The sequence below is a fragment of the Paramormyrops kingsleyae genome, chromosome 18 (genome assembly GCF_048594095.1).
Source record: "Paramormyrops kingsleyae isolate MSU_618 chromosome 18, PKINGS_0.4, whole genome shotgun sequence".
NCBI lineage: Eukaryota > Metazoa > Chordata > Actinopteri > Osteoglossiformes > Mormyridae > Paramormyrops > Paramormyrops kingsleyae.
In genome coordinates this window covers 10,927,112-10,955,018 of record NC_132814.1, presented here as the reverse complement: position 1 = coordinate 10,955,018, position 27,907 = coordinate 10,927,112, and the positions used below count along the sequence as shown (strand labels likewise).

The window sequence follows — 27,907 nt, the reverse complement described above, 5'->3', positions numbered from 1 at the left end:
TGTGGATTTGCATAGATCTCATTTGAGGACCAAATTGTCCCCAAAGTGTAGTAAAACCTGAAATGTCCCTACTTTTGGGTACATCTTTTGAGGTCCTCATTTGGATAACCTCAGTTTTATAAAAATCTGTGAATGCAATCAAATAAATAAAAATGCCAAAAGTCTTGCATTTGGGTTGGTTACTTATGGTTAAGGTTAGGGATGGATAGAGGTTAATGGTGTCATGATTGGGATTATGGTTTTTCCCATAGAAATGAATGGACGGTCCCCATTTAGATAGGAAGACCAACTTGTGTGTGTGTGTGTGTGTGTGTGTGTGTGTGTGTGTGTGTGTGGGTGGGTGGGTGGGTGCCCTGTCTTGGGTTATACCCTGCCTTGTGCCCATAGCTTCCAGGATATTTTGTGGTTCCCCACAGTCCTTCAAAGGACAAGAGAGTACAGAACATAGAAGGAGAAATACAAGGAGAATGTACAATGTGAATTACCCTGGTTAAAGCTTTTTGTAAAACATTATACCAAAAGGTGCAATATGTCCTGATATTACACGTTTTGCATTGGTTGAGAGTTAACTTCCTGACCCAAGTAAACCAAGAGCACCATCTAGTGGGGTCAGAAAATACAGCAAATGGTTCATGAAGCATGGTTTTGACCACCAATGCTCCCGACTCTCGACAATCCAGTTAACTAAAAGTAAGTGAAGTCAGCACTGGAGCCTGTGGAAGGCGCTATATAAAAATAAATTAAATTGAACTGAACTCTTATTATGGTTATGTTTTTTTCCCTGAGGGCCAAACACAAAGCTGAGGGCCTCTGCCCCCTATATTATTCTATTGTGTTGGTTTAAGTTGTTTTTTATGTAGCTATTATTCTTAACTATTGTTAGTGGCAGTAGCTAAGTAGTAGCATAGGTAGCAGTAGTAGTAATAATAATAATAGCAGCATTAGCATTTAGCATTGGTAAAATAAAACAAAATTAGTCAGTCCAGTCAGACTTGGATTGTCTGTTTTCATCATTAATTTATTTTTTATACCTCGAACCATAAATCCTACTCTTTATGTGGAATTTGCATGTTTTGTTTTTGTTTTGTTGCAGTGGTTGTGTTCTATTCTCCTACATTTTTTTTTGCAGTGGTCGTTTTCTATTCTCATTCTTGTCAGACCTCGCTGCTACTTGAACATTCAGCGGCCGCTTCAGAGTGAAGAGTGCAGAAGGTCTGTGACTGGATGGTAAGGCTCGCTTATCTAAAACGTGATTACACTGATGAATGTGACACGTTTCCCGCGGACCAAACATCTGACTCCCGGGGACCACACTAGTCCCACAGGCTGCCTATTGGAGAACCTCATTTTAGGGTAACATGTTACTACAAATGATATAAAAATCTCTAGTTTTTTTCTGAATTATGTTCACTTGCTATTTATTTCCATAACAGGAGTAAATATGTGGGGCATTAAAATTGGTTGAAAACACTTTTTGTTGACTGCATTCCAAGAACACCTCAGACTCCTGCCAAATTTTTATAATCACAATGCTCCTAATATCCACAGTTCAAATAAATCTGCAAACTGTAAATGTGTCATTGATTAATCTGGAGAGAATTTATTAAATCCGAAAGCGTAAATGGTAAACAAGCCATTTCTTTTATTTTTTGGTTAATGGTGCTGTTTTGGGGAAAAAAAATCAATTTGATTATTTGACAGTTACCTCTTGTCCACTCTGTAAGGCAACAGCGTAGAACACATTCAAATTAGGCAGTCAGTCCCTTAAGCGCCTTGGCCGTGAAGAGAGTAATAGTAATACACAATAGTAAGGAATATGTTTGGCATTGTCAAGTCACGTTGCAATGTGATGTCCCATTCCTATTTATATCATTTTGAGCCCATGCAGTCTCTTGCCCTAAATCACTTACCAGGAAATGGCAATTAAGTTTGTAAGGGTTCATGGTTTAGGCCTTAGGGGGGACATTGGGATTGAGCTTATGACTATGACTATGACCATGCTTAGTAGTGAGTAGTAGTGAACCACTCACCACCCTAGTAATAAATATAATTAATAAAATGCAAATAACTTTTGTAAAAGTGATAATACCAAAACAAAAAAAACATAAGTCAAAGGATGTGATTTGTCAAAGACAAAGCCTGTCAGAATGTTTCCTTTTAAAAATGTACAATAGTAACTTTATCATATTGTAACAATATAATATAGTATAATATAATATAATATAATATAATGTGTAGTTTCATGCTTATTAAATCCCCTGCATTTACTTGCTAAAAACACAGTATTGCAAGAGCAACACAGACCACAACTACCTCGTAATATCAGTTAAAGTGTTGTGAGATTTGGAGTCTAAATATACCCGCAGAGCAGCCCTTGTCAGATGCTCCGCTCTGGCGCGCGAGAGGTGACAGGAAACAGTCTCGAGACTGTCAGTTTGAGTTTTTCGGCTAGAGCTTAGTAGCCTCCAAAAACAAAACACTGCTGAGAAAATAGGGAATAGTGGATCTTTTCGAGGATGGAGGTAAATAAAACTTACGTTTTTAATAAACTTATGTATAAACTATTTTCATGTATGGACATGTTTCATTTCAGTAAGTATAGTATTTGAAAAGGAAACTTGACCGTTGATGTGTACTTCTTTCTTTATGAAAACCGAAAACACTCATGAAAACGTACATATAAAACTTTTAACTATATTAATTATTAATTGTAACTTCAGAGATACGTATTCGCAATTAACTTTGAAAGCGGTTGAATAAATGTGATATGGCGTCGAACTGTGTATAAAATAGAATAATGTAACTATAAGGCGACACTTGTCCATTTTGCGCGAAATATTTTCTAAATATGTAAATATTTACATGTAAATGTATATTATGTATTATGTATAGTTTTCGCAACGCTTGGATTTAACCAAATAGTTTGAAGTTTAGTTATATGCATAATGCTTAGGTCTGCAAGGAAGGGGACCTTTAGTTCTGACCTAACCAGTAATAATATTAATGATTGGGTATGTGAAGTACCTGTGAGTAACTGAAAATTAACTGACCCGGTGCTGTTGCGAATGTTACGAAAGTGTTGTTTTTTTTTGTGTGTGTCAATGTTACCAGATTAACAGGTACAATTAAACAAGTAAATATAAAAGACTATCGAGTGTGGTTAACGGTAGGGGAATTTCCATCTGAGTTCAGAAATAAGTTTTCTACCACTTCCGTTTCTTAACGTTCCAAAAATGTAATTAAAAACAGTTTAAAATGCGTATACTAAAAGTATAGTGTCCTTCTTTTTTACCATGCTGCGAAATAATTATATGAGTAAGTATAGTGAGTAAAAATGATATTATTGATGATGGTAACTTTAAGTTGATACAGGCAGAATCATCCTTGCTATCGCACTGCAGTCTTAGCGGAGTTTTTAATGAGAGCCTTTGCTTCGCTGTTCGCTTAGAGGGAACTTCACATGATGGTCATATGATCATACGGCAAAACCACTGTTCCTAAATACAAAAGTACAATATTCAGTTTCTTGTTTTTCATGCGTTGTACCTCAGAGTATATTTCTGTTACAATTCCAGCTATTGGTCCTTGTATAAGGATTCCTTGTGTTCCTTGTTTAAGAAGCATGGTGTAATTTCCCGCTCCGCCTGAGCGTAGAGTTTGCATACTTCCACTGTGACATGCTGGTCTTGCCTCACAATCCAAAAACGTGCAGTTAGTATAAGTAGGTTCACTAAATCACCCTTAGTGTATGACTGTGTGAGTGACTGTGTGTGTGTTTACGTGCCCTGCAATGGCCTGGCATCGCATACAGAGTGTTCCTATTCTGACTGCGATAGGTTCCAGCCAGGTCCTGCCCACAGCCAGGACTGGGACAAGTGATTAGAAGGTGAATGGACGTCATTTCTTTGTGACCTGGGATATCGGACCCAAACCATAGCATTATATACCTGCATTTAGATGTAATTGCAGGGCCCTATCTGTGACTAGAACCAGCAACCTTTTGAATATATATCAATAGGCCTATATCAGACATCCCACCTTTCCCGGAAGTTCAGGGAGTCTCCCGCAGATTGGCATTGGCTCACTGACATCCACAAACGATGCGCTATGTTGTTCCGCTATTCAGTGGTGGTAAAATTAGCTGGCAAGAAGTTTTACTGCTCCAGCCTCGCCCCAAATTTTACGTCTCTCTCACCCCAGTCGGTTATATATACACACACACACACACACACACACACACACGGTATTACCATCATACCAGCCCAGCACTGGCCAGCACCGCGCCTTCCCAGACGCCCCTCATCTGCCTCCCTGAAATCAGTATCCCTAACATGGGATGTGTGATATATGCGTAGCCTTTCAAGATTTTATGACACTTTCAGGCGTTGGTTATTTAAGAGGAAGAACAATTTTACACAAAATGTTTACCCTACAAGGCAAAGAAACGTGATTGTGTAACTGAGATGCTTTGCGATACATGCTGATATGAGATGTCTTAGAAACGTTACTTTGCTGCTAACTGTAGTATCACCTGTTGGTTTTCTGAAATACTACAAAAGGATTTCAGCAGTGTACTGATTATTGTTAAACTATGAAAAAAGACAGCTGAATGAACAATAACCCTTGTGATTTTACAAGTAGAGTGTTTATGTTGTGTTACTCTTGTTCAGTAGAACCCAGGCTTAGACCGTTATTAATTAAAAACCGCAATGTATCCTTATCAGAATAAAGCCGAAACGCATTCTGTTTGTTTGCTTGTGGCTTTTACAGAGACCTTCCATCTACTGCACTCCCTCCTTTATGATTTTTTTCAGAGCAGGGGTCTTGTACTTGTATGTAAGTGGTTCTTAATTTTTGTAAAGCTGGTGACTAGTCAGAATCAATGTGTTTGACGGTTCTTGTCTAAAATTGCTAGACATGTAATTTAAATGGAACTAGGTGGGTAATGCATGACTCTTTAGGGTCAGACTCTGCAGTCGGAAGGTCACTGGTTCAAATCCCCTGGCTGGCATAGTGATTTAAACACTGGGACCTTGAGCTAGGCCCTTAACCACAGCTACTCTAATGACACTGGTTGGCCCTACTGTGTATATACATCATTTTAGACAAAAAACATCTGCAGATAAAAATGAACATCGTTGCGTGGCACCTCCTAGTTTGGGGATTTGAGTCTGAGCGTTGCGTATACTTCTGTGTCTCCTCAGGACACTCCCATAGTCTAAATCATGCAGTCAATTGAATTGGTGACTCTGAACTGCCCATAATGTCTAACCGTGCGCCCTGTGCTGGAGGGGATGTAGGAAATGGAAGATTGGATGAATGGCATGCATGTATAACTCTGAAAACTGAAGTCTGCCATCCCATCCATGGTGTTCCCCCTCCCTGAGTCCTTTGCTGCCCAGGTTAGAATTTACCACCCCCCCACCTGGAACTGGAAAATTGGCTGGAAGATGAATGGATGTTTATATTTTTAAGCAGAAATAATACATACTTAACTACTTACTTCAGTGTTTCAATGTAACCCTCATGGCCCAGCACAGGACAGCTGGGTCTTGAAAATGGATGGATGTTTGGTTAAGGTGAAGCCTTTTCAGCAGATCTGGTATTCGGCACTAGTCCTGACATTTGGTTGTACCAATGATAGTTTTGGAGAAGAAATTCTGTCTGATGGGGATTAACCACAATCAGATTAACAATAATCAGGTCCAGACTCCAATTTTTTTTTACTATTAGTAATCTTCTATGAGTCTGGCATAGCACTAAGCCTTCATCGGTGTGTGATAAGGATTAACCAACAAATAAATAAATTAATATGCTGAGTGAGAAACAGTTATAAGGAAAAGGTCAACTGTGATGCTATAAGGAAAGGATCTCTCTCAGTAATTACCCCCTGTGTTGTGGTGGAATAGGGATGCAGTTGTTGAAAATGACGACCAGAACCTTAGAAGCCTCATAGACAAAGCCAGAAGTCTGCCTCGGTTGATATAAAGCGTCATGTGTAAATAGGTAGCAATGTGATCCAAGCATCTAATATTGGGGAGAAGAGGTGATTTTATCTACTCGAGGAGTCATTTAAAGACGTGGCAAGGGGTTTGAAAAGAGTTCTGCATGCCACTGCATAAGAAGATTTGAAAACATATTGTCTAAACCAGTGTTTCCCAACCCGGTCCTCGGGGATCCACAAGACGGTCCACGTTTTTGCTCTCTTGTACCTTCCAGACTGTCCACAACATGGACTGCCAGTGGGTCCCCCAGGACCGGATTGGGGAATACTGGTGTAAACCATGATAGAGCTGAGTCATCAATATCCACATTTTACAGGAAGTACAGAAGGGTGTGATACTCTTCATCATAAACACAGCTGAAATCAAGGAAGAAAGATGACCAGCATGGTTTGCAGCTCTTGCAAACTGATTAGCAGTGGAGATGCAGGGGAGGACAGTCTAGCCTTTAAACTAGACTAGAGGAGGTTATAGAGGTTAGTCTGGGAGAGAGAAGAGCAGATCAACAGGGATCTGTCCATCTATAATCACTCAGAGAATGTGTGCAAGTATTTTCCAGACTATTGAAAAAGTGTGGAGCAGATAGAGCAGGATGCTACTATCCAGCAGACAAAACCCTGAGTTGAATAAAAAGGGAAGTGAGAAAGAGGTGTTGAGTGGGTGGTTTCAGGAAGTTAAGAAAGAAGCTCTCATGTGAGCAATCTTAACGTACATTGCAAAATCATCTGCAGCAAAAGAAGGGGGATACCGTGCAGTGGTGCAGTAGTATTATGTGATATTATTTTCAAATGTATTTATTGTTTATTAGAAGGCTGGAGAAATTGGCAGAGATGCCTTTATATTTCAACCCAACAACTTTCTGTTTATTTTAGAACCGTTTATGACTTCTTGTCCAAAGCTTATACCATAAATGTGAAGAGACAGTTGAGAAGCTCTGTGATATACTTCGTAGACTAGGCCAATGCACTCAAAGACCTAACTGAAGATGTATTTCTCGGTTTGCATAATAAACCCTGTAATACTGCGCCGTTCACAGAGAGGGGAAATTCTGCAAGATCAGTTGCAGCTTGCCTACAGGTTAAGATGTGGTGATTGTGGGGTCATGGTGTGGATATTTCAGAGGCAGGCAAGGTTGCTTAAAAGCCCCTCTAGTCATCCGTAATTCCTTTAGAACTGGTTAATTTAAGGTTGTTCTCATGTTGGGTTGGTTGGCATAGGTTTGGAAGCAGTGATCCAGCTCTCATGCCATTTATAGTTGGCTCTTCAGGTTCGAGAGTAAAATGTGATTTTTATGGCTGGTGCACCTACCAGTTGCACCATCAAGGTGCCAACATGAAATCTATGTATCCATCTTCCACATTGTCTCCATCTTCCATATTGCTGTGTCCCACGAAGGGCCTGGTTTTTTTACAGTGATAAATTGGCTTCTTTCTTTGTAGGTTTCTAGATTTGCAGTGAGGAATTATGAAAGGAGAAGTTATTTAGTGACAAGGGCCTGTGATAAGTCAGTTTTTTTAGGTTGAAACTGTTGCTGCAACATTATTTAATTCTCTGACTTACTCATGACGCCACAGAGAACTGAACCCCGGAGCTTTGAGGGTAGAGTGTAACTTAGGCTGGACTGCATGCCTCAAAGGTCGTGGGGCCAAATCCTCTGGCCAGCGGAGAAATCATATCCTTAAGTAAGTAATAAGGCCCTTAACCCCAACCGCTAGGGCAGGGTTCTTCAACTGTGGACCTCGATTCCAAATCCAGGCCATGTTTTCAGTTCTCCCAGGTAGTTGTTTAATAATTACTGATTCTGATTGGTCAGAGGCTTCACACCTGACTGACAGGTAAAGGAAGGTTGGAAAACCAGCAGCTTGGACCTCGAGGACCGTGAGTCGAATAACCCTGCGCTAGGGCATGCTTCCTCAGTTCAGGTACTGGAGTTGGCTGGTGAGCTGAATAAGGTGTGTTTGAGTAGGGAAATCTGCAAACTGTGTTGCAGACTGGCCTTCCAGGACCGGAATTGGGGAACCCTGTGCTTGGCAGATACTGGATGCTAGCTCACCTTGTTTTCTTACCCAAAATAATTGCTCTCTTGTGTCAGTATTTCCCAACCCGGTCCGCGGGGTCCCATAGACGCCTGGAGCTGGGAGGGAGCAAAAACGTGGATTATCTGTGGGTTCCCGAGGACCGGATTGGGAAACACTGTCTTATGGAATGCAAAATGGCATTTGTCATAAGTTCCTAAATATAACCCTTAGCGATATAACGGTCCTGAAACCGAGACCAACACCATGATACACACGTTCACGATCTCGTGTTAGGGAATCACAATATCTACCCCCCCCAACTCCAATCCGCTGCCACAGGTGTAGCCTGTTTAGCTCTCGTTACTAATGTTACTAATGGTACGACTCATTTTTCATTTCACAATTAATACTATAACACATGTAAATCATAAAATTTAGGGCTATATATTTTGTAAATTTTATACATTACACATTTTATTGTTTTACAACTGTGAGTGTCACATGACTATTCTGGTCCAATCACAATTGAGTGATCACACCTGCAGTAAAGCTAGGTTAGTTTCATTAGCTCAAGATGGATAATAACCCTGAGATTACAGAGCACATCCAGGTCAGCGGTCTGGGAACATTTTGGTTACCCAGTGCAGTATAATATTTCATTTTTAAATGTATTATTGTTTACATTGTTATTTTATGTGCAGTTATGTTAATCTAACGTGTTCTTTAGTGTTCTTCCATTTAATCTTCCAAATTGTCTGTGACTAATAAAACCCAGAATTTTTTTCCTAAGGTATTAACCGAACCGTGGCTCAAAAATCGGGGTCTAAGCCAAACTCTTAATATCTATGGAGGTGAGTGAAGCACCTCCATTATTTTTAAGAGGATTAGCAATATATACGCACTTGATTTGGGTACCAAAGTTGAGATGGGTTTTATAAACGGTGTGGGATCTAAAAGCAAAGGCAGGGCTTTGACTGGGCTTTGGGATGCGGGACCAGGGATCAGTGTCTGGCCTGAATAGTGAACTTAATTAAGAAACCAAGTTTCATTTTTCCCCACTGCAACAAAATGTAGCAAATGTTGCATGAAATTTGTATTATCCCAAAATGACGGTGCAGATGAAACTTTGCAAGCATGAAGATAGTTCATGATGATTTATTAGATAAAAGTTTAAAAGGACTTACACAGGTTACTGGGAAGTACACATAATGTACATATTTGTCACAGACATGTAATAAACGTAGGTAATGTGCAGTTTTGAAAAGATTTGGAAGATGCTGTCTGATTGGTATAAGAACGCAGCTAATCAACTGATGTCCTGTTTCATTATTTGTCAGGTAATTTTTTATCAGGTGTCTTCATGTTGGAGAAATATTCCTATTTTACTCCAACAGAAAAAGTGTGGGGCAAATCACTTTCTTACATGTAGGCCATAATCCGTGTATGTCCATTTTATGGACGAGTTCATTTTTAACAGGAAGAAATTGCCGGTCAATCCCCGTGAACCTTTACATTTTAACCTGCTCTACAGTTGATGTTTAAACATCTTTTCTGCATCAGCATTATAATTTCTGCTATTCCTCTTGTGATTCTTGCATTTACTTTTATTTAAAGGTTTATTTACCCATTTTTTGTTGCAATAATGACATATGAGTGTTAGCCGTTAAGAGTATTAGGATCAGTTGTGCTCTGCGCAAGTGTTTATGTCAAAATATGTTTAAATGTTTTCTTAGCTGTTGAAGTGGGTAATATATTAATAGGCTTGACTGGAAAAAATAACTTGGGCTTCTGTATAGAACTTTTCAAAGTTTATGGAAACATTTTGATTTTAGAGGAACTGCAAATGTTTCATGTAACACTGAGTGACAGAGCTTCCCATTAATATTAAAATGTGATTGACTCTTTATAGCAAGAGAAAAACAAAAAAGAGAAGAAGGAAATATGTCCTTTTTAAACATAATTACAAGACTGAAGATGAAAGCTAGTTCATTTTGTGATTTCATGTGTTCCAGCAGTAAAATATATGCAAAAAACACAAAGACTGGGGGTGTAGACGTGAGTATTTGTGAAACGGATGGAGCCGTTGGCTGTCAACCAGCACAGTGTGAGAAAGTGAGACCCTGTTTTGCTGCCAAGCATGTGGAGCAAATATGTCTTGTGTTTAAAATATTTATTATATGATCCATAACAAGATGGGATGAAAATAACAACAGTCATTTGTGCTTGCAGTGTTACCACCATTGTGACATAATCAATGTTCCCACTGCTAAGGATCTTGATTTATATAAATAGCATTGCTTAAACTGTGCTTTTAGGTAGTTAAATCCTGACGCTACCATGCACAACATAACCTGCACATTACATGCATACAACTTTAGATATGTAACTTTAGATATGGTGCCCATGTCCAGCTATGGTGGCTTTTTCTACACCGATTCAGTGTTATCAACCAAGAGCTTTTGCTGGGTTTCTCTGTTGTGGTTTCATTTCGCTATTGTCATCCCTGCCGTGTTGTGTGTCTGTATTTACCTTGCTAAGAAAAGCATTGAGAAAATGCTGGAAACTGTCAACGCTCAGGATGAATTAAATATGAGTGAACTGTCAATCAGCCGCTGCTTGAATTAGATATGCAAAATATCTCATTTGGACTCAGCGATTGTGCTTATAATTGAAAAGAACAACAATAATCTGGAAATGGATTATTACGCATTTTTGAAAAGGAAGGAGCTTGATTGGGCTGTGCTGTGGTAGTTGTGTGACCAGGAATGGAAACATTAATAGATGACAGAGATGTGAATTGCATCATCACATACACCGTTAGCAGCGTTGCCTCACGCTTCCAGGGTTGGGTGCTTGCTTCTTGCCAGCTTTGCATGCCGTCCGTGTTGTTGCTCAGGTCCCCTCTGGCTTCTCCGGTTTTCAAACACACCGTCCAAAGACTTGTAATTAGGCTACTTGATGTGGGTATAAAGCTGGATGCAAGTGAGACTGTAGGGTCGGCCAGTCCCTAGAGCAGGTGGGATTAGGGCCCTCAAAGGTCCAGTGGTGACATCACTCTTCTAGTCGTAGGATTTGAACGGTTGACCTTCTGATCACAGGCATGGGTTTCTACTACATGGAGTCGCACACCCTTTACTGTATGTCTGCATGCATGTACATGCACAGCAATTCACTGGCATCCCATTCAGGGTGTACCTCTGCTTTTGTGCTCTCTGCTGCTTGGGAGAGCCTACAGACCCAGTCTACAACCTTGACCAGGATAATAGGTTAGAAGATGGATGGATCTTGGCTCTTCCTGTTGTTCCCCACTTGAGTTTTGCCATACGAGGTTGCTCTTGGAAAAAAAATATACACCATTAGCCTGTATCAGTTAAGAAGGTAATTATAATCAGGTGCTTCAAAATATATGCACACGATCAGTTAATCATCAGGAATTAGGTGAACAAACAATTAGGCCAAAAGAAATTGGCAACAGTCTCTGAGAAATAATTGTTACTGCTCATCAGTCTGGGAAAGGGTTACAAAGTCAATTATCAAACTATCAATAGGAAGCCTGCAATTTCACAGTGAGAAAGATAATTTACAAATTGATAAAGCTTAAGATGGTTCTCAATCTACTCAAGCAGTAGGAAACACGACTCTCTAAATTGTTCTTTATAATATTCTCTGAAGTACGAAGAACCCAAAGGCTACATGCAGAGAAATATGGGCCTTTTCCAATATGTGAGTCATTAAAGTTCAAGGTACGACCCAAAAAGAACATTACTGCACAACTTAGGTTTACAAAAACAGCAATTGAATGAACCATAAGACATCTGTGACAATGTCCTCTGGACAGACGAGGCCAAGGAGGAGATATTTGCCGTCATGCAAAACGATGTGTTATTCAGAACCCAGACACTGCACACCACCACAGTAACCTCAACCTAACTGACAGCCACGGTTGAGGGGGGGGGGGGGGGGCTGATGACTGATAAACACTCACAGGAAATGTTTACTTCAAGTTATTGCTGCTTAAAGGGGTTCCATATGTTACGCAAGTACAGGGTGTACTTCTTCATGCAAGGCATGCATTGTGATAGACCTTTTAAAAGTAAGGGAGTATTTCCTTTTAATTGGATTCTTTGCTCGTGTGTTTTGCAGGCCTACTGGCTACAACGTGTACTGTTTCATTGTCTCCTCGGTGCCAGCAATTTGTGACTGTTAGCGCTGAGCTGGGGCTGATCCGTATCAACACAGCTGTGTGCGACACTCAGCTGCTACCGTCACATATAGTGCTGGACAGGAGGTGAAAAGAAAGTAGGTCGTGGGAAAAATAGGAAGGACGAGAAATCAGGCAGGCGGCGGTTCGGCCGTGTGAATAAGGCTATCAAGCATTTTTCTTATTTCAGTTATACATGACAATGCATGATGTCTTTCATATGTTCTGTTAGTGTTTTTTCTGATGATTATGGCCACATTCATAGTAAAAACACACTTGACATGTAAGACACTCAAAGGAATATATAAACTTTTACATGAACTTTACATCTTACCACACCTGATAACATACGACTTTAGTAGTAAATACATGTTTATTGCTTGTTGTTTATTAATACAAAATTATATTGCTTCTATATTAGACTAATGAAAGACATGTATGATCTCTCCATATTCAGTCGGTTTAATTGGACATTAGAAAATTCATGTTTTGTTCTCAGAACACAAAGTGAACGCATCATCTGAAAAGTATGTTTCCTTTTCAAAATTCTCACTCTAGTTGTGTGGAACCACCGTCCAAGATTCACCTGAGTCCATTCAAAGAATTATGCAAAAACCTAATACTGACAAACCATTCATGTAATATGCATTGTACATCTAGCTAGAATGTATGTGTTTGACAAAACATTAATTTAATATGTCTTTTACTTGAATAAAGGACTTATATGACTAATGACATACATTTACTATGAATTGTACATGAATGTAAGACTTGTATGTTTGATGGTACGTTAATTTCATATGTATTTTTCATCAATAAATGTCATATATATATATATCTGATGACACCTTAAGTTAATGTGGAATGAATATTTATTTTTGAGTGCCATATAAAGAGCTTATATGACTTGGTTAAAATGCACAAGAGTCATGTGTTATTTTTTAAAAAACGTTCCCATGTGGGAGAGTGAGGCTGGAAATGCAATAGAGAGATGAAGCTTTCCCACAATGCAAGCCAGATATGCCATGATGTGACGCAAATGCAGAGACACTTTAGGACTCCTCAGGATAGAGATCCCGCAAACCTTTGATTATGGAAATTTCCATTATATGCCAGAAGGCCTTTAACATCAGCAGTGTGGGTCCATGTCCGGGTTCATGCCCAAACGAGAGGATGTACATGCAGAAAATGTTTCCAAGAGCAGATACAGCCCTATCTCAACTTGTATTATACACCCTGTTGAAATATAGATCATCTACATCAGTGGTCTTGTGCCAGTCAATTTAGGTAGGCACCCGCCTACCCAATACTTTATAGAAATATAATGTATAAATCAATTATATAGCCAATAAGTAACGTGCCTAATTCGACTGTGGAAAAAGACGTTGTTAACCTTACAGTAAACTTGCAATCAGGGTAATCTGGCCAATGAGCGAGCTCCCTCCATCAGATCACATCTCCTAATCCCCTCCCCCATCCATCATCACTCCCCAGGAATCTGGCCAATGAGCGAACTCCCTCTGTCAGATCGCATCTCTTAATTCCCTCCCCCATCCATCATCACTCCCCAGGAATCTGGCCAATGAGCGAACTCCCTCTGTCAGATCGCATCTCTTAATTCCCTCCCCCATCCCTCATCACTCCCCAGGAATCTGGCCAATGAGTGAGCTCCCTCCATCAGATCGCATCACTTAAATCCATCCCTCATCACTCCCCAGGGAATCTGGCCAATGAGCGAGCTCCCTCTGTCAGATCGCATCTCTTAATACCATCCCTCATCACTCCCCAGGAATCTGGCCAATGAGTGAGCTCCCTCCATCAGATCGCATCACTTAAATCCATCCCTCATCACTCCCCAGGGAATCTGGCCAATGAGCTCCCTCCCTCCGTCAGATCGCATCTCCTAATCCCCTCCCCCATCCCTCATCACTCCCCAGGAATCTGGCCAGTGAGCGAGCTTCCTCCATCAGATCGCATCTCCTAATCCCCTCCCCCATCCCTCATCACTCCCCAGGAATCTGGCCAATGAGCAAGCTCCCTCCGTCAGATCGCATCTCCTAATCCCCTCCCCCATCCCTCATCACTCCCCAGGAATCTGGCCAATGAGCAAGCTCCCTCCGTCAGATCTCCTCTCCTAATCCCCTCCCCCATCCCTCATCACTCCCCGGGGAATCTGGCCAATGAGCGAGCTCCCTCCATCAGATGGCCTCTGTTAATCCCCTCCCCCATCCCTTATCATTCCCGTCTTTTACCGATAACTCTACACGTCATCATTGAGTCCTCAGGCATTAACAAGGTTAGCTGGACATGTTTGAATGTATAATAGTTACATAAAGTTTCCAGAACAGACCTGCGTATGTGTATTTTTATGTCTTGTGTGCTGTTTTGAAATGGCGTCTACCAACAAATTTGGTTTTCACAGCGCCTCTAATCCACATAAGATCACAAGTTTCTTCAGTTTTTTAATTATCTGATACTTCCGTGTTGTGCTGAGCTGGACTCAGTCCTTGCGTGTCCCTGAGGAGTCACTTTTCCCCCACAGATGTGCCATTGGATCAAGATGTGCTCAAAGCAGTAACTGCAGTTTTTACTAAAACAAGCCTGCAAACATTTAAATGCTGTTGAAAAAAGACATGTATGGTTGTATGTACATTTCCGTTTCTCATATTCTCAAGTTGGGAAGGCAGAGTGACTCAGTGGGTATCACTCTTACCGCACACCTCTAACATTTGGTCCCCACATTATATACACAGTTCAAAGGCTCTTCCCTCACACACAGTTAACAAAATTTTATCCCAGATATTTTTCAGGCAATAAATGCCAATGACACTGTTTATGTTCTTTTTTTTTAAATAATAATGAAATAATTTCCTGAAGGACATGAGTTTTCAGTTAAACAAGTGCCCCTAAATTAACCTTGGGAAGTGTGTGTGTCTGGGTATAGAAAATGGAAGGTTCAGTAAATGGTGAACAGAATATCGCAACAGAATATCGCAAAAACAATTCTGCCATTAAAAATAATACAAATAATAACCAAACTTTTACTAGTTTGCTTTTACTAGTACAGACTGATTGCAGAAGGCTGACTCTTTCAGTCACAAACTATATACATACCTCTCCGAGGTAGACTAGTATCTGCTTTAAAGATGAAGTTCAGTCACATGAGTTATGCTGGTTGCGCCTCGTTTTCGTTCAGTGAGTGATGGCTGTCTGCCTCATTCTTGGTCTCCCCTTAACACCTAATATCCCTGTAACTGGAAGACGAGGATGTTTTGGACCCACAAGAACCCTGTCAGCTTGGCTTGCTTTGCACAGATCTCAGATGGTCTTTCTCATAGTAGATTTCTGCTTTTTGTTTCGTGAGAGGACTTGATTGGCCTAGTATGACCTGAGCAAGAAGGTTTAGACCCCTGCAAGTCTGCCCTGGTTGGTAAAAGTCCTCCATAATCATGCAGATTATTTGGCTTCATTAACATTTATTTGACGTGTAAGTTCTAAAGAATATATTAAATGTTTTTTTTTTTCTTCCTAAATGAATTCAAATGAAAGTAAAATAGATCTAAAAGACCTCCATCTATCATCTGTACCCGCTTATTCACTGTAAGCTGGATTACAAATTGATATGCATGCAGGATATTACATGAAACCATGCAAGCAGCTCTTTTCTGATGTTCCTATTTAGCTTGATATTCCTATTTATGCCTAAATGAAAAAGGTTTAATAATTGTATTTGTGCAGTATTTTATTGATTGTATTTTAGATTTCTTGTGTTATGTATGTACGGATTCATTGTACTAGTAGATATATTTGTGTTTCCCTAGTTTATTATCTGGCACCATTTGGAGGGTTAAGTGAGCTTTGGGAATATAGCAGATTATTTAAGTTATTATTTCGTGTTTTGTGCTGGGTGCCATGGTGATGGATAGCACTGTTGCCTCATACATCTAGGGTTGGGATTTGAATCCCACCTCTGTTATGTATGTGCAGTCTGCATGTTCTCATGTTGAGTAACTCTCCTACACACAATACAGTCCCCATTGCTAGCAGAGTATATGTGCTTCAGGCCCTGTTCAGAATAAGCGGTTCAAATGGTAGATGGATGTATTTAATAGATTTAGATGTATCACAGTGTTGGAACTAAAGTGATGAAAATTACTGCAACAAAAGAACTATGAACATGTCATGTGAATAGAGTATAGAGTATAGAGTATGAGTATAGAGTATAGAGTATGGCACCATAGCAAAACCAAGCAGAGGGAAACAGATACGTTTATTTTGAACTAAGAAGGGAAAAACCTAAACCGAATATTAGCCAGATTAGATGGAAAGACTGAGAATTATGGTAATTTTTAATTGCTAGCACCACACAATATTCTGAAATATAAAGTGAACATACAGAATATGAGCACTGGTTGACAACTGAAGAGATATAAATAAGAATTGGTTGATGAAAACCATGGAAAGAATAGGAACTGCCATTCATGTTTTGTCATCTCCTTTTTGACAAAATGACAGAATGTTGGAGAGGATAGCAAGCATATTTTCACTCTACAGAAATAATATTCTTTACTATGTGACAGGCAACAGCTGCTAATCACACTGTAAGAACAGTGTTTTTAACAGACAAATGCATTTTAATGTGCGGTTTAATTTTTAAGAGGAAAGAACCTGCATTGTTTTAGCAAATTAAAATGGTTTAAGTATTCTGGACGTTTGGAACACAGTGTATGGAGTCTTTTGATATACCTTAAGTCTTATTTGCTGTGTTTAAAATGTATTCAGAATTTTGTAGGGCAGTAGTCTGATGAATCACATCCAAACCAATAGATACACAGTATCCACGCTGTACCCTGTTTAGTGGAGCTCCCACACTATTTACTAGATGCATAGAAAACATAATTGCAAGGAATTACATAGAATAGACAAAAACACAAAATAGAGCTCAAAGCTTTACACTGTAGCTTTCCTTTTGTTGTTTTCAGTCTTAGACTTAGTCTGAAATACTTTCTTATCTTCCAGAATTAAAAAAATGAACGAGAAATGACAGTGTATGTCAACTTCCAGGTGATATGGTGATGCAGTGGTTAGCACTGTCGCCTCACACCTCTGGAACCTGGGTTCGAGCTTCTGCCACAGCTCCGTGTGTGTGGGGTTTGCTTGTCCCCCCCCCCCATGTCATTGTGGGGTTTCCTCTGGGTACTGTAGTCCCATCGCCCCCACACACAGTCCAGAAACATGCTGAGGCTAATTGGGTTGCCAAATTGCCTATACGTGAGTGTGCCCTGAGTTCTGGGTTGTTCACCCTGAACAGGATCAGTGATTTCAGAAAATAGATAGATGTTAACTTCAGAAAAGGGTAAATCATACAGGGAAAGGAAGCTACTGTCTCATATAATTTATAAATGACATAATCGATAAAGGCCTGTTGTTGGAGTGGATGAGTGTTGGAGCCATGAAAACAGCAGTGGGTAACAGTATGATTGAAAGATATTCTTTCTTAACAGCTCAATGCAATTAACAAGTTTATATGAAAAAAAACTGAAAACAAAAGAATTTGTCTTTTGCTGTATGCAGAATGGTTATGCAAAGAATTTCACATTGGAGTAACGATCGTTTTCAAATTATTTCTATCACTGGGATGCCAGTGTTTCCTAAATTTAAAAAATAGCATTTTATTTTTCCTGAACTTTTCTCACCAAAAATAAGCTTAACAAATAAATAGTATGCTGCAGTCCCGGAAGTGTGATCATGCTCAGCGTGAGCAGATGGAAGATAAAGGGATGGATCGAGTACAATACAATTGTTAGGTTCTATTAAACACAAGGCTTACATAACAAGCAAAATAAACTTCTGCAAAACTGAATGTGTGTAAGAATTTACATTTTTTCTGTGAAATTCCAGTGGCTTCACACAATCACAAATAGTTCTGGAATGGATGAATGGATAGAAAATACCCAGAAATAAACTCCTTTTATATAATTTCCACCTAGTTTTTACAAAGCTCAACAGAATTAATTCCATTTAAAACGGAATCAATGTGCTTCTCATTCAATTAATCGTTATAAAGTTATTTGATAGTATCCACTTGCCGTGTCAAATTATTTTGTATAATGACTACTTAATTTTCAATCTCAGCAGACAATTTAAGAGATTTGCCATTAAAAAATGAAATATGACTGCCAATGGCAGGCATATGATAAAATTAAATTTAAGAAATACAGCTAAGGTGTAGAAATTCATTAAGAAATATGAATAAAGTCTAGACAGTCATTCTTTAGGCACACACCTAACGCACACTTTAGTGACAAGGAAATAACAATGTCTTTATGGAAACTGCATAACCAACAAAGAGATTAAGAACTTTGATTTCAGCTCCCTGGTCTGCATAAGGTTATAATGCAGATGAATAATCTATAAATGTCAACACGTGACCTGTCAGTAAGGTCTTTTCAATATTAGTTAATTTTATGGGAGTGTATATAATACTGTATATTACACCAATGATTATCACAACATAAGTAATATACAAGTAATAAATAATAAGTAATATACTAAAATAAAGAACTAGCTATGTGTTGATAGAAATTATAATACAATGACATAAACAAGACAAACTGAATTTGATTGACTGACTAATTGACTTCTATTTGTGTGAATCTTGCCACTGGATAGTTGTGGACATGTTTTCGTCTAACTGGGCTTGAAATGATGAATATTAAGTTTGTATTCTAAAGGCATCCCTCAGACAGTCATTCTGCAGCCTTTATAGTTGAATAACTGATGTGTGTTCATGTTGATTGTTTCCATCTTCCTAAATTAAAATTAATGAGTTAATCCGTGCCAGTTTAAAATGCTTAATAGGTGCAATGGTGTGTGTATATAAATAGGGCAGTATCCATGAGAGAGGAGAATGTCATTATGCCATCTGTGTTTGGGGTTCTGCTTCTGCCATATAGGTTTGCTCGCTGTCTTAAATGTTTCATTAATCACTTTTGTTTTCATATAAATATATAAGCATTCAGTTTAGCTTCTCACATGGAAGTTGATGTTAACTGGATTATTTTGCTTTTAAAAAATTGCCAGACGGACACATACGTAGGAAAAAAAATATCATAATTTGCAGTATTTCTTTTATTTTTATTGAAGGCTTATGCCTAAAAATGGCATCTAAAATGGCTTTAATGTCACTAAAGGCACTTTCAGTGGTTGTCAGGCTTCTGTTTGTAGAGCTATTTGCCACATAGGCAAAGTTGGAAAGTTCATGTTCAGATATTACAAATACAAACCAAGATTTTGTTCCAACCAAGCAACCAGTTGAGTACTCTGTGAATGTAACTTTTGGGATGAATCTCAATATGCATACTTGACCGTACTTGTGTTCTCATGTACCCGTTTTACTTCACCTTTGCAGAAGACCAGTTCCAATACTAACAACACAAGTACAAAGGAAGGTAAAAATCTCAGAATGCTGGTCTTGCTCCACTCCAAATATCAAGGATGCATCAGTTGCATTCCCGCCCAATGAGACCAATCCCATGATTCATTGTGCCCCAAGTTCATTCTTGGGAGGCAACTTAGCAAGTCCAGTCTTGCCAAGACCACAAGAACGGTCTTTGCGTTCTTGGTACTGAGATTCACACTTTATACTCTACTGGTTGATTGTAACAAAATCTGGGTCTGTATTTGTACTTTCTGAACCTGAACTTTCCACTTCTGCAAATAGCTTTTAGATTTTAGATCGATCACGCAGTGAGAATAATGTTGATCCACTTGTTGAGTATCTGCGTGGTATGCATCATCAATCGCCAAGGTGTGCGATCAAAAAAATCGCTGAACATCCCTACTTCATAACACGATACCATCTCTTGTCTTATTGCCATCTGTGCGTCAAGTTTTTGTATGTAATATTTTTGTTTGAAATGAATAATCAGAAGTTAAACCATTAAATAAATATTAAAATATGGGTCATTCTCACAAACCTGAGAATTTTTCTTAAAAAAAAAAAAAAATGTTAACAGTGAAATGCAGTATTATTTTTTTGTGTACCACAGAATGTCACACCAAATGACTTGTCGCATAGTAGGGTGGCCTGCTATGGAAGGGTGCCCTGGGCGGCCAAAAGCTCATTGATAGCTACAATGGGAATTAATGTAATTTATTTTTTACATATATGTGTTTGTATGTAAGAATGCCATTGTTGTACACTCAAAATACTGAAAGAATATAACTCATTTCTGTTTTTCTTTTTTGGTTTAGAAAAGTACTTTTGCACAACATTCCGTGTCGAAGTTGGCAGAAAAATTCAAGGTCCAAAATCTACAAACATCTGATAGAACCGAAGTGGTGAGATTCTTTCCATCATTTGTGTCTTCTTTCCCAGTTTGTTTCAGTTCCTTTTGCAAAACTGAAACCAAGGAATATCACACTTCTGGTTTGAATTGTGAAACAGCTCCCCCAAAATGCATCCTAATGCTGCACCTTCACTCAGCACGGCGTTTGAGCAGTATTTTGGCACTGTTGCTTGAAAACAAACTTTTATTTCTTATGAAGTTTGTTTTCTTCTGATGTGTCATATTTCTTTTGCTATGCTGCAGTGCAGTGATGCAGAGATTTGTATGCAAAATTTAACAATGTGGAAAAAACTATTTTAGTTTTTAATTTAGTTTGTAATTTAAGTTGTAGGTTGTTTGTAAAACAGCTTAAAACTTTATTAATCCAAACTCGAAAATGGAGCATCTTCTTTTATTGATAATGCGTGGCACACACAAACATATGTACAATTTTAAATGGAATTGTAACATAAATATGAAAAACTTTGGTGTTTTTGGTGGAACATTTCAATTATTGATACAGTAATCTGATTACTGATTATAGGTGATTTATATTCCTGGAAATTAAAGGAAGTAAAATTCTGCTTTGGCTGTTTCAGTAACTTTTCAATAGTGGTTTTCTGTGCAATAGCTTAAAAATACAACCTGTATAATTACATCATTACAATTAATTACAATTACATCGTTATCGTGTCTATGTAGTCATGTAATTGTATCTTTTCATTTCAGAGCAAGAATATTCGTAGAAAGCCACCATGCTCTTTGAAGCTGCAAATGAAAAATGATGAGGAGCAGGACAAACAGGAGGTCAGAGGTCTATTCATAGTGAATGTCTGTCGTTTGCACTTCTTAGGAAAGTCTCTTGTTGCTGGAGCCTTACTAACCATTAATCAATATTCTTCAAAGACAAATGCTCAATAGCACACCATGGCAATAGAAAGCAAAAGAAAGCAGAGTATCAAAAGCCTATAAAACAGTTTTCCTCCTGTTAGCTAAATGCTTTTACGGTACGTATATAAATTAACGTGGAGTGTCATTATGTAATGTTTACAGCACATTTATTCATATTTGCAGAGTTTCGATAAGATTTCCTGTGAGTTATGAAAGAAGAATATTTAGATAAACATAAACTAATATTTACATAAAAAAATTCATTTCTGAAGTCATTATGATCCTCTTGGAGTTGATAATCTGATTCTCAAATTTATTACAGAAGCAGGCTGCGGCTTCATCACAGCCTCCTAAGGTGAAGTCTACGAGCTCCCCACTTATTGAGAAGCTGCAGGTAAGTGAGACCTTTTGAGTAGCTCTCAATATTTCATGGTATGGAGTCTTACAAATTTAATTTATCCAAATATTGATAGAACCAGTTTGATGGACTATAATGGATAAACATTCTATGGAGTGGCAGTGCCCTCTAGTGGGTGATGGTGGCCACAACACAACGATGCCACAACTTGCAGTTTAATCTATTAATGATGTGAGTGGAAAGAGGCTGTCCTCAAATGTTTTAGGGACAGTCTGGTTCAGATTATCAAGTTAAAAAGATAACAGAAAGCACTGGAAGTTCCTGGGCAGCCAGAAGAGGTCTTTCACAGTAGTCTGTACTCTGTCTGCACTGTGGTTGCAGATGCCCCTGATTGGTTAAGCCTGAATGAACCTTTTCATTGTTCCTTTTTTGGCATTTTAACTGTTTTTAAAAATAGCAAGACAATCCGCTATTCAGACACATTGCCTATTCTTTTCAGGTTTTCTCAATGCATTGTTTTTAACCAAACTCAGGCAATAATCTTGTAGAAATTTAGTTAGGAGCATTTCTCCTCATATGTTCTTCTTATTAGAAGTAGTTTATATTTTTTAATTTTGTCTATGACTCTTAAAGTTGTGTGTGTGTATATATATATATATATATATATATATATATTGCAATGTCAGAGAAAAAATGCCTGTTTTGTCACATTACCACTTATATTGTCAGCATGACAACTTGGGTGAAAATTTGAACTTCAGGATTTCTTGTGCACCCATTCATTTCAGCTGGCTGAACTGACTCCACAATCTTGTGCAAAACCTGATGAGCCATGTTATGTCCCAGTATAATGATTCATTGAACGTTCATCATTCATTGATGAATGTTCCAAAGATCGTCTTGTGATGTTGACGCTTGGCTGTCTTGGTCTTAAAGTGCCCCAATGAATGTTCAGTGGGGTTGAGGTCAGGTGACTGGAGAAAAGTCCGCGGTAGTCAGTGCTCTTGTCTCTAAAAATGGAATCGTACTTTTCTGTTGTCAGGCTGTAGTCGATTCGGTGCAGATATTGAACTACAGAGTAAGGAAAACATCCTGAATAGTCCCACCACCACATTTCACTGTTGTTTTCATACTCTATGGTATCAGTTGCTCCTCTGTTCATCTCTTTACTTAAGCCGTTCTGTTACTGCCCTAAAATCTCAAACTTGGATTCACCATTAAATAGAACTTTTTTCCAGTAATCTTGGAACTTCATTTCTGGGATTAAATGAAAACATTCCCAGGTTTTCAGTGTGGTCTCAGACTACATATAGGTGTACTGTAGTAGCTACTGCTGTTTAAGCATCATATTTATTATATTTGTTTATGTTCATCAAAATAATTCCCAGAGTTACATGGAAACACTTGTTTATTGTCTGCAATTTTTTTTAAAAAAAAGAAGCTGTATAGTTTTTTTTTCTTTGAGTATTAGGTGTTTTTCTGTTATATTTTGAGAACCACGCTGACATTTGACCCTCTACCTTCATCAGGCCAATCTGGTTCTGTCCCCCACGGCTCTGCTGCCCTCACCAATGAGCCCTGGGGTTAAGCATCCTGCTCCCTTTTTTACCCCACCATGCGGTCCCCTTAGTCCCCCACCACAACCCCACCAGCGCCGCCCTAGTGAGGAGGAGGTACCTGCCAGCTTTGAGAAGCCTGCCGAGGGCAACATCCTGCCCAGCATCAATAAGGTAAGACTGACATAGTTCATTTGCCCTGGTAGAAGCTAATCGCACACAGTCTAAAAGGCACCTTTCTACGAGTGTTTTTGTTTGCAGACAAGGGTAAGTGACAAATTTCATCATCAGGAATTGGCTGTGGACGGCTGTGGTTGGTGCACATGTAGCCCAGATTTCTATGTCTATGGGGAATCTTGTCAAGATAATTGATGAGGTACTTCCAGTAGGTGGCAGCACCGACTTTCTCAGATCAGCAGTCAATGATGAAAGAGTAGAGGAAGAATAGCTGTTGCTATTGTAGTAGTTATGGTGAGCAGCTAAATGGGGAGGGTAGGAGGTACCCGCATATCTAACTGTCCAGACATTATACCAAGGTATACGGTATTTTAATAATCAGGGGTCCTGGCTAATTTTGTCACAAGGATTTCAAAATACAGCGGTATGCTATATTAATGTAATTTCACCCAGGCCTAGACTAATAACTTTGACCCTGTTAATAAAAGTTCACCCATTTCACTACACTGCCACGCGAACGACCATCCACAGCCCGAAAGTGAAGTATGAACTGGCCTATAAATGAAGAGAGTACAAAGAACAGGGAGAACTCAAGGAAACAATAAAAGAGATTGAGAGTAGGCTGAAGTGTCCAGAGTGAATCTTACGATAGCGAAAGCATCTTGGTTAGATTCATTATAAGCATGCAATATATACTATGCTTCCTGAAATCATTGCTTACAGACAAGTAAAGACTGTCCTGTGCTGACCGTTTTACTATTCACTGAAAATCAAAGAGCAGAGCTCGGCACTCCATTAAGCGACGGCCACCTACGCGGCTGCCCAGAATGTCATCGGGGGAGGAGCCATCGGGGACAGAGGAAGCGGGCCCAACATCGACTGCTACGAGCGGCTCCCTGCACGATGGAGATGAGGAAGATGTATTTCAGGAGAGTGACTCGGCCACCAAGAAAGAACAACAAGAAAACACCCCCTCCGCTCTCCCCGATGGAAGGTCAGAACTGGAAAAGGAGGAGAGTCTAATAAAAGACAACAAAGTGGAGACAGACAGCACGTGTGGCTGTAAGGCAGCTGAAGATGTTACAGAGCCAATAAAACCTGATGGAGAGACCCCACCTGACAGCACTTCCAGTGGAGAGACCCCACCGGAGCCGCAGGTGTCTGACAGCGCTTCCAGTGGAGAGACCCCACCTGACAGCACTTCCAGTGGAGAGACCCCACCTGAGCCGCAGATGTCTGACAGCGCTCCAGAGGCTCCAAAAATACAGGAAGAATGCAAAGAAGTACAACCAGAAACAGCTGGAGAAACAGATGACAGTACAGGGGTAAAGAAGGGAGCACCGCTCCAGGAAAAGGAGGATGCAGACGAGGGCATCGGGATGTAGAAGGTATGAAGCAAGACCCGACTGATACTTTGTTTTCTGACAGGTATTTAAAGGGGCTCAAGTGTTCTCAATACAATTTACAGGATTTGAAGGGACACCATTAGGGGCAGTGTATGGCTCATCAAGCTAAGCCTTTGTGCCTGTAATTAGGAGGTCCCAGGTTCGAGCCCTGGCCTTGGCAGAATAGTCACATGTCTGTGGGGCCTTGAGTAAGGCTCTGAACCCCCATGTCACCCTTCACTGCATTTCCAAGCTCACCTGTATGGAAAGTGAGATGGGGCAAAACAAAAAGAGAACTTGTTGTTATAATTTTTGTCTCATTTAAAACTAATAATGTCACTCTTCTATTGTACTATATAATTCCAAACCATTGGTCAAAAATAGCACATAAGTATTAAGACTTCTATTAAGTTCCCTGTTATTTGTCCAAATTGAGATTAAGCATATTTGTATATTAGGGTAACAAGGTAAAAGACTAATCTTGATCTGCTGTGCTTGTCTCAAATTGGTTAAATCCTCAGTGTTTTAAATATACCTGTACACTGTATTTTATTATTTATTGCACATAAAACCTAATTCCTCCTCTATTATATCATTTAACAACAGGAAGAAGAACCTAGAAGAGGTGGACACTGAAGGAAGCAGATGAAATGCCTGCACATATATCCAAAGGGCTGTTTTACACAGCGCAATATAGGCAAGGAAACAGAAAGAATGGTTTGGCACTGTGGCTAAAGTGTCATTTGCTTGTTCTCCATTTCACATTTAAATGAACTCAGATTAACTGAATGTTTTACATTTAGGACTTTTGAGTGGATTCCATGTCTGAAAATGTATCAGTACTAATAAGTATCGTACCTGGATGGCCAAGGGTCACTCATTTTCCAAAATATTTCCTGCATGATAAGATGGCATGGTTGGGCATTGGGGAGCACTGAGGGCTCACAGCACAGGCTTAGAGGTTTGAATCCCACCCACAGTTCTCAGGGTATGGCCTTCGCCTGCTTCTCCCGTCAGTGCAGAAACATGCAGTTAGGTCACCATAATGTGAATGTGTTCCCTGTGATTCCAGGGATTTGAGTGATGAAGTTATTAGTGACTTCCTGAGAAAGTTCACACATGGAAAGGCTGATTCCTACCACCCCTTCACTTTAATTTAGTGCATCACTAAAGGAATAGTACTTGCACTTCCACACCAATATCAACATTGTTCGACCTCAGATTACACTTAATCACAGCTGATCACCAGAATTTCAGGTTATTATTACTGTATGGCTACATATATACATATGAAGTAATGCAGAGAAATAAAGATTTATTTTGATGTTAAATATATTGCCTATTTTGAAAATAATGTTTTTATTTTATTTTTTGTCATAATTTTTATTCTCATTTAGAACTGGTTTTTACGGGTATGATATTTTGAATATCTTCTGCCATATAAGGAAATTGTTCTTTGTTCATGTTCTTCAGCTGGCTTGCATAAAACAGCACACGTGATATTTTTTTGTAAGTAAATGTAAGTGCCCCGGATCAGAACGGGGTTACTTCGCTGTAATGTAAATTATTTTTGACATCGTTATGTTGTTGCTGGAGAATTAGCTGCATTATAAATTCATTTCTTGTGTCTACATTCCAGAACCCCAAATCTTTGTTTGTAATGTCTTTGGGAGCTTGACAAAGTCAGAATGGGCATTTTTTGCTGTAATGTTTTGTTTTAATCATGATTTGCTTTTTTGGAAAATCATGCATGTATCCTAATGTCTCCTATACTCTTCATTAGTAAATCCTTCATTAATTATTAGATCTGATGGAATGTGTATGACCACAATTTCTATCACAATACACCGTGTGAATCTATAGGCAACATGCTGCGTAACAGACAGAATAAAGTGTTAAACCAGATCCCTTTGTATTATTCTTCCTTCCTTCCTTCCCTCCCTCCTTCCTTCCTTCCTTCCTTCCTTCCTGTCTGTATTGGATCAAATTGTTTTTTTTTTGATGACCTACAACCAAACAGCTACATGAAAATATATAATTTGAACTTAATCTCATTGCTACTGATAGAGAACGTTTGAAGTTGATTACGTATAGTACGTTCTTCAAATGTAACACACGTATCATCGGTACATTTACCTTTTTGGTTGACAATATCTGTTATATAATAAAAATTATTCTAGACTGGTTTTTTGTTATTGAAAGGAAATTTAACAACAATAAAATCTAATAGCTGGAGGCAGTGATGTAGATTTGGGAAGATTAAGCCATTTTATTACAACCTGTGACAGACACATGGGCTTCCGTCTTACCCACACAATCACCAATGCTAATCAGACCCATTTTTCACCAGTGTCTCATTAATTGTTTAGACTTTTAAACCCCTGTGCCTTTGCCATAGTTACAGTGTCTGAAACTGTCAGAGCTGTCGCCTGTCTGGCCCTGTGTCTTTCTGCCTTTTCCCGATTTGGCCAGTTTGGTGTCGCCCTTATGTGTTTTCCCTCAAAGGGCTGAGCACGTGGTTCAGAGACAGATATCCATCCATACAATTTCCAAACCGCTTATCCTTATGGGTCCTTCTCATCATAAGTTTGAGGCTAGCCCTACCATTGTTGAATTTTGGTTTTATTTTAACCCCCGGTGTCTAGTATTGTTAATATCTCTTTACTTTTGTGTCCTTGTTTTATGGTTACCCTGCCCGTGCCTTGTTACATTCAGGTTTACTTGTGTTCCTTATAAGAACATAAGAAATTTACAAATGAGAGGAGGCCATTTGACCCATCAAGTTAATTTGGGGAGAATTCAACTAATTGCTTAAAGTTGTTAAAATCTTATCCAGCTCTGAAGGAACCCAGGGTTTTAGCTTGCACTACACTAACAGGAAGACTATTCATACTCTAAATACACACTGAGTAAAGAAATGCTTTCTCAAATCCAGTTTAAAATGTTCTCCCACTAATTTCCACCTATGGCCATGAGTTAAAGAATCTGA

The 27,907-nt window shown here is 39.1% G+C and overlaps 1 protein-coding gene across 1 annotated transcript; it reads left to right on the top strand.

Annotated features, from left to right (window-relative positions):
• Nucleotides 1–2,369: 2,369 nt before the first annotated feature.
• On the top strand, nucleotides 2,370–26,823 carry dub (duboraya). Its single transcript, XM_023800619.2, has 7 exons — nucleotides 2,370–2,522; nucleotides 20,478–20,564; nucleotides 21,281–21,358; nucleotides 21,765–21,836; nucleotides 23,330–23,530; nucleotides 24,310–24,921; nucleotides 25,525–26,823. Exons 1-6 carry the CDS (start codon nucleotides 2,517–2,519, stop codon nucleotides 24,916–24,918), a joined length of 1,053 nt encoding a protein of 350 aa, XP_023656387.1. The 5' UTR covers nucleotides 2,370–2,516; the 3' UTR covers nucleotides 24,919–24,921; nucleotides 25,525–26,823.
• The last annotated feature ends 1,084 nt before the right edge of the window (nucleotides 26,824–27,907 follow it).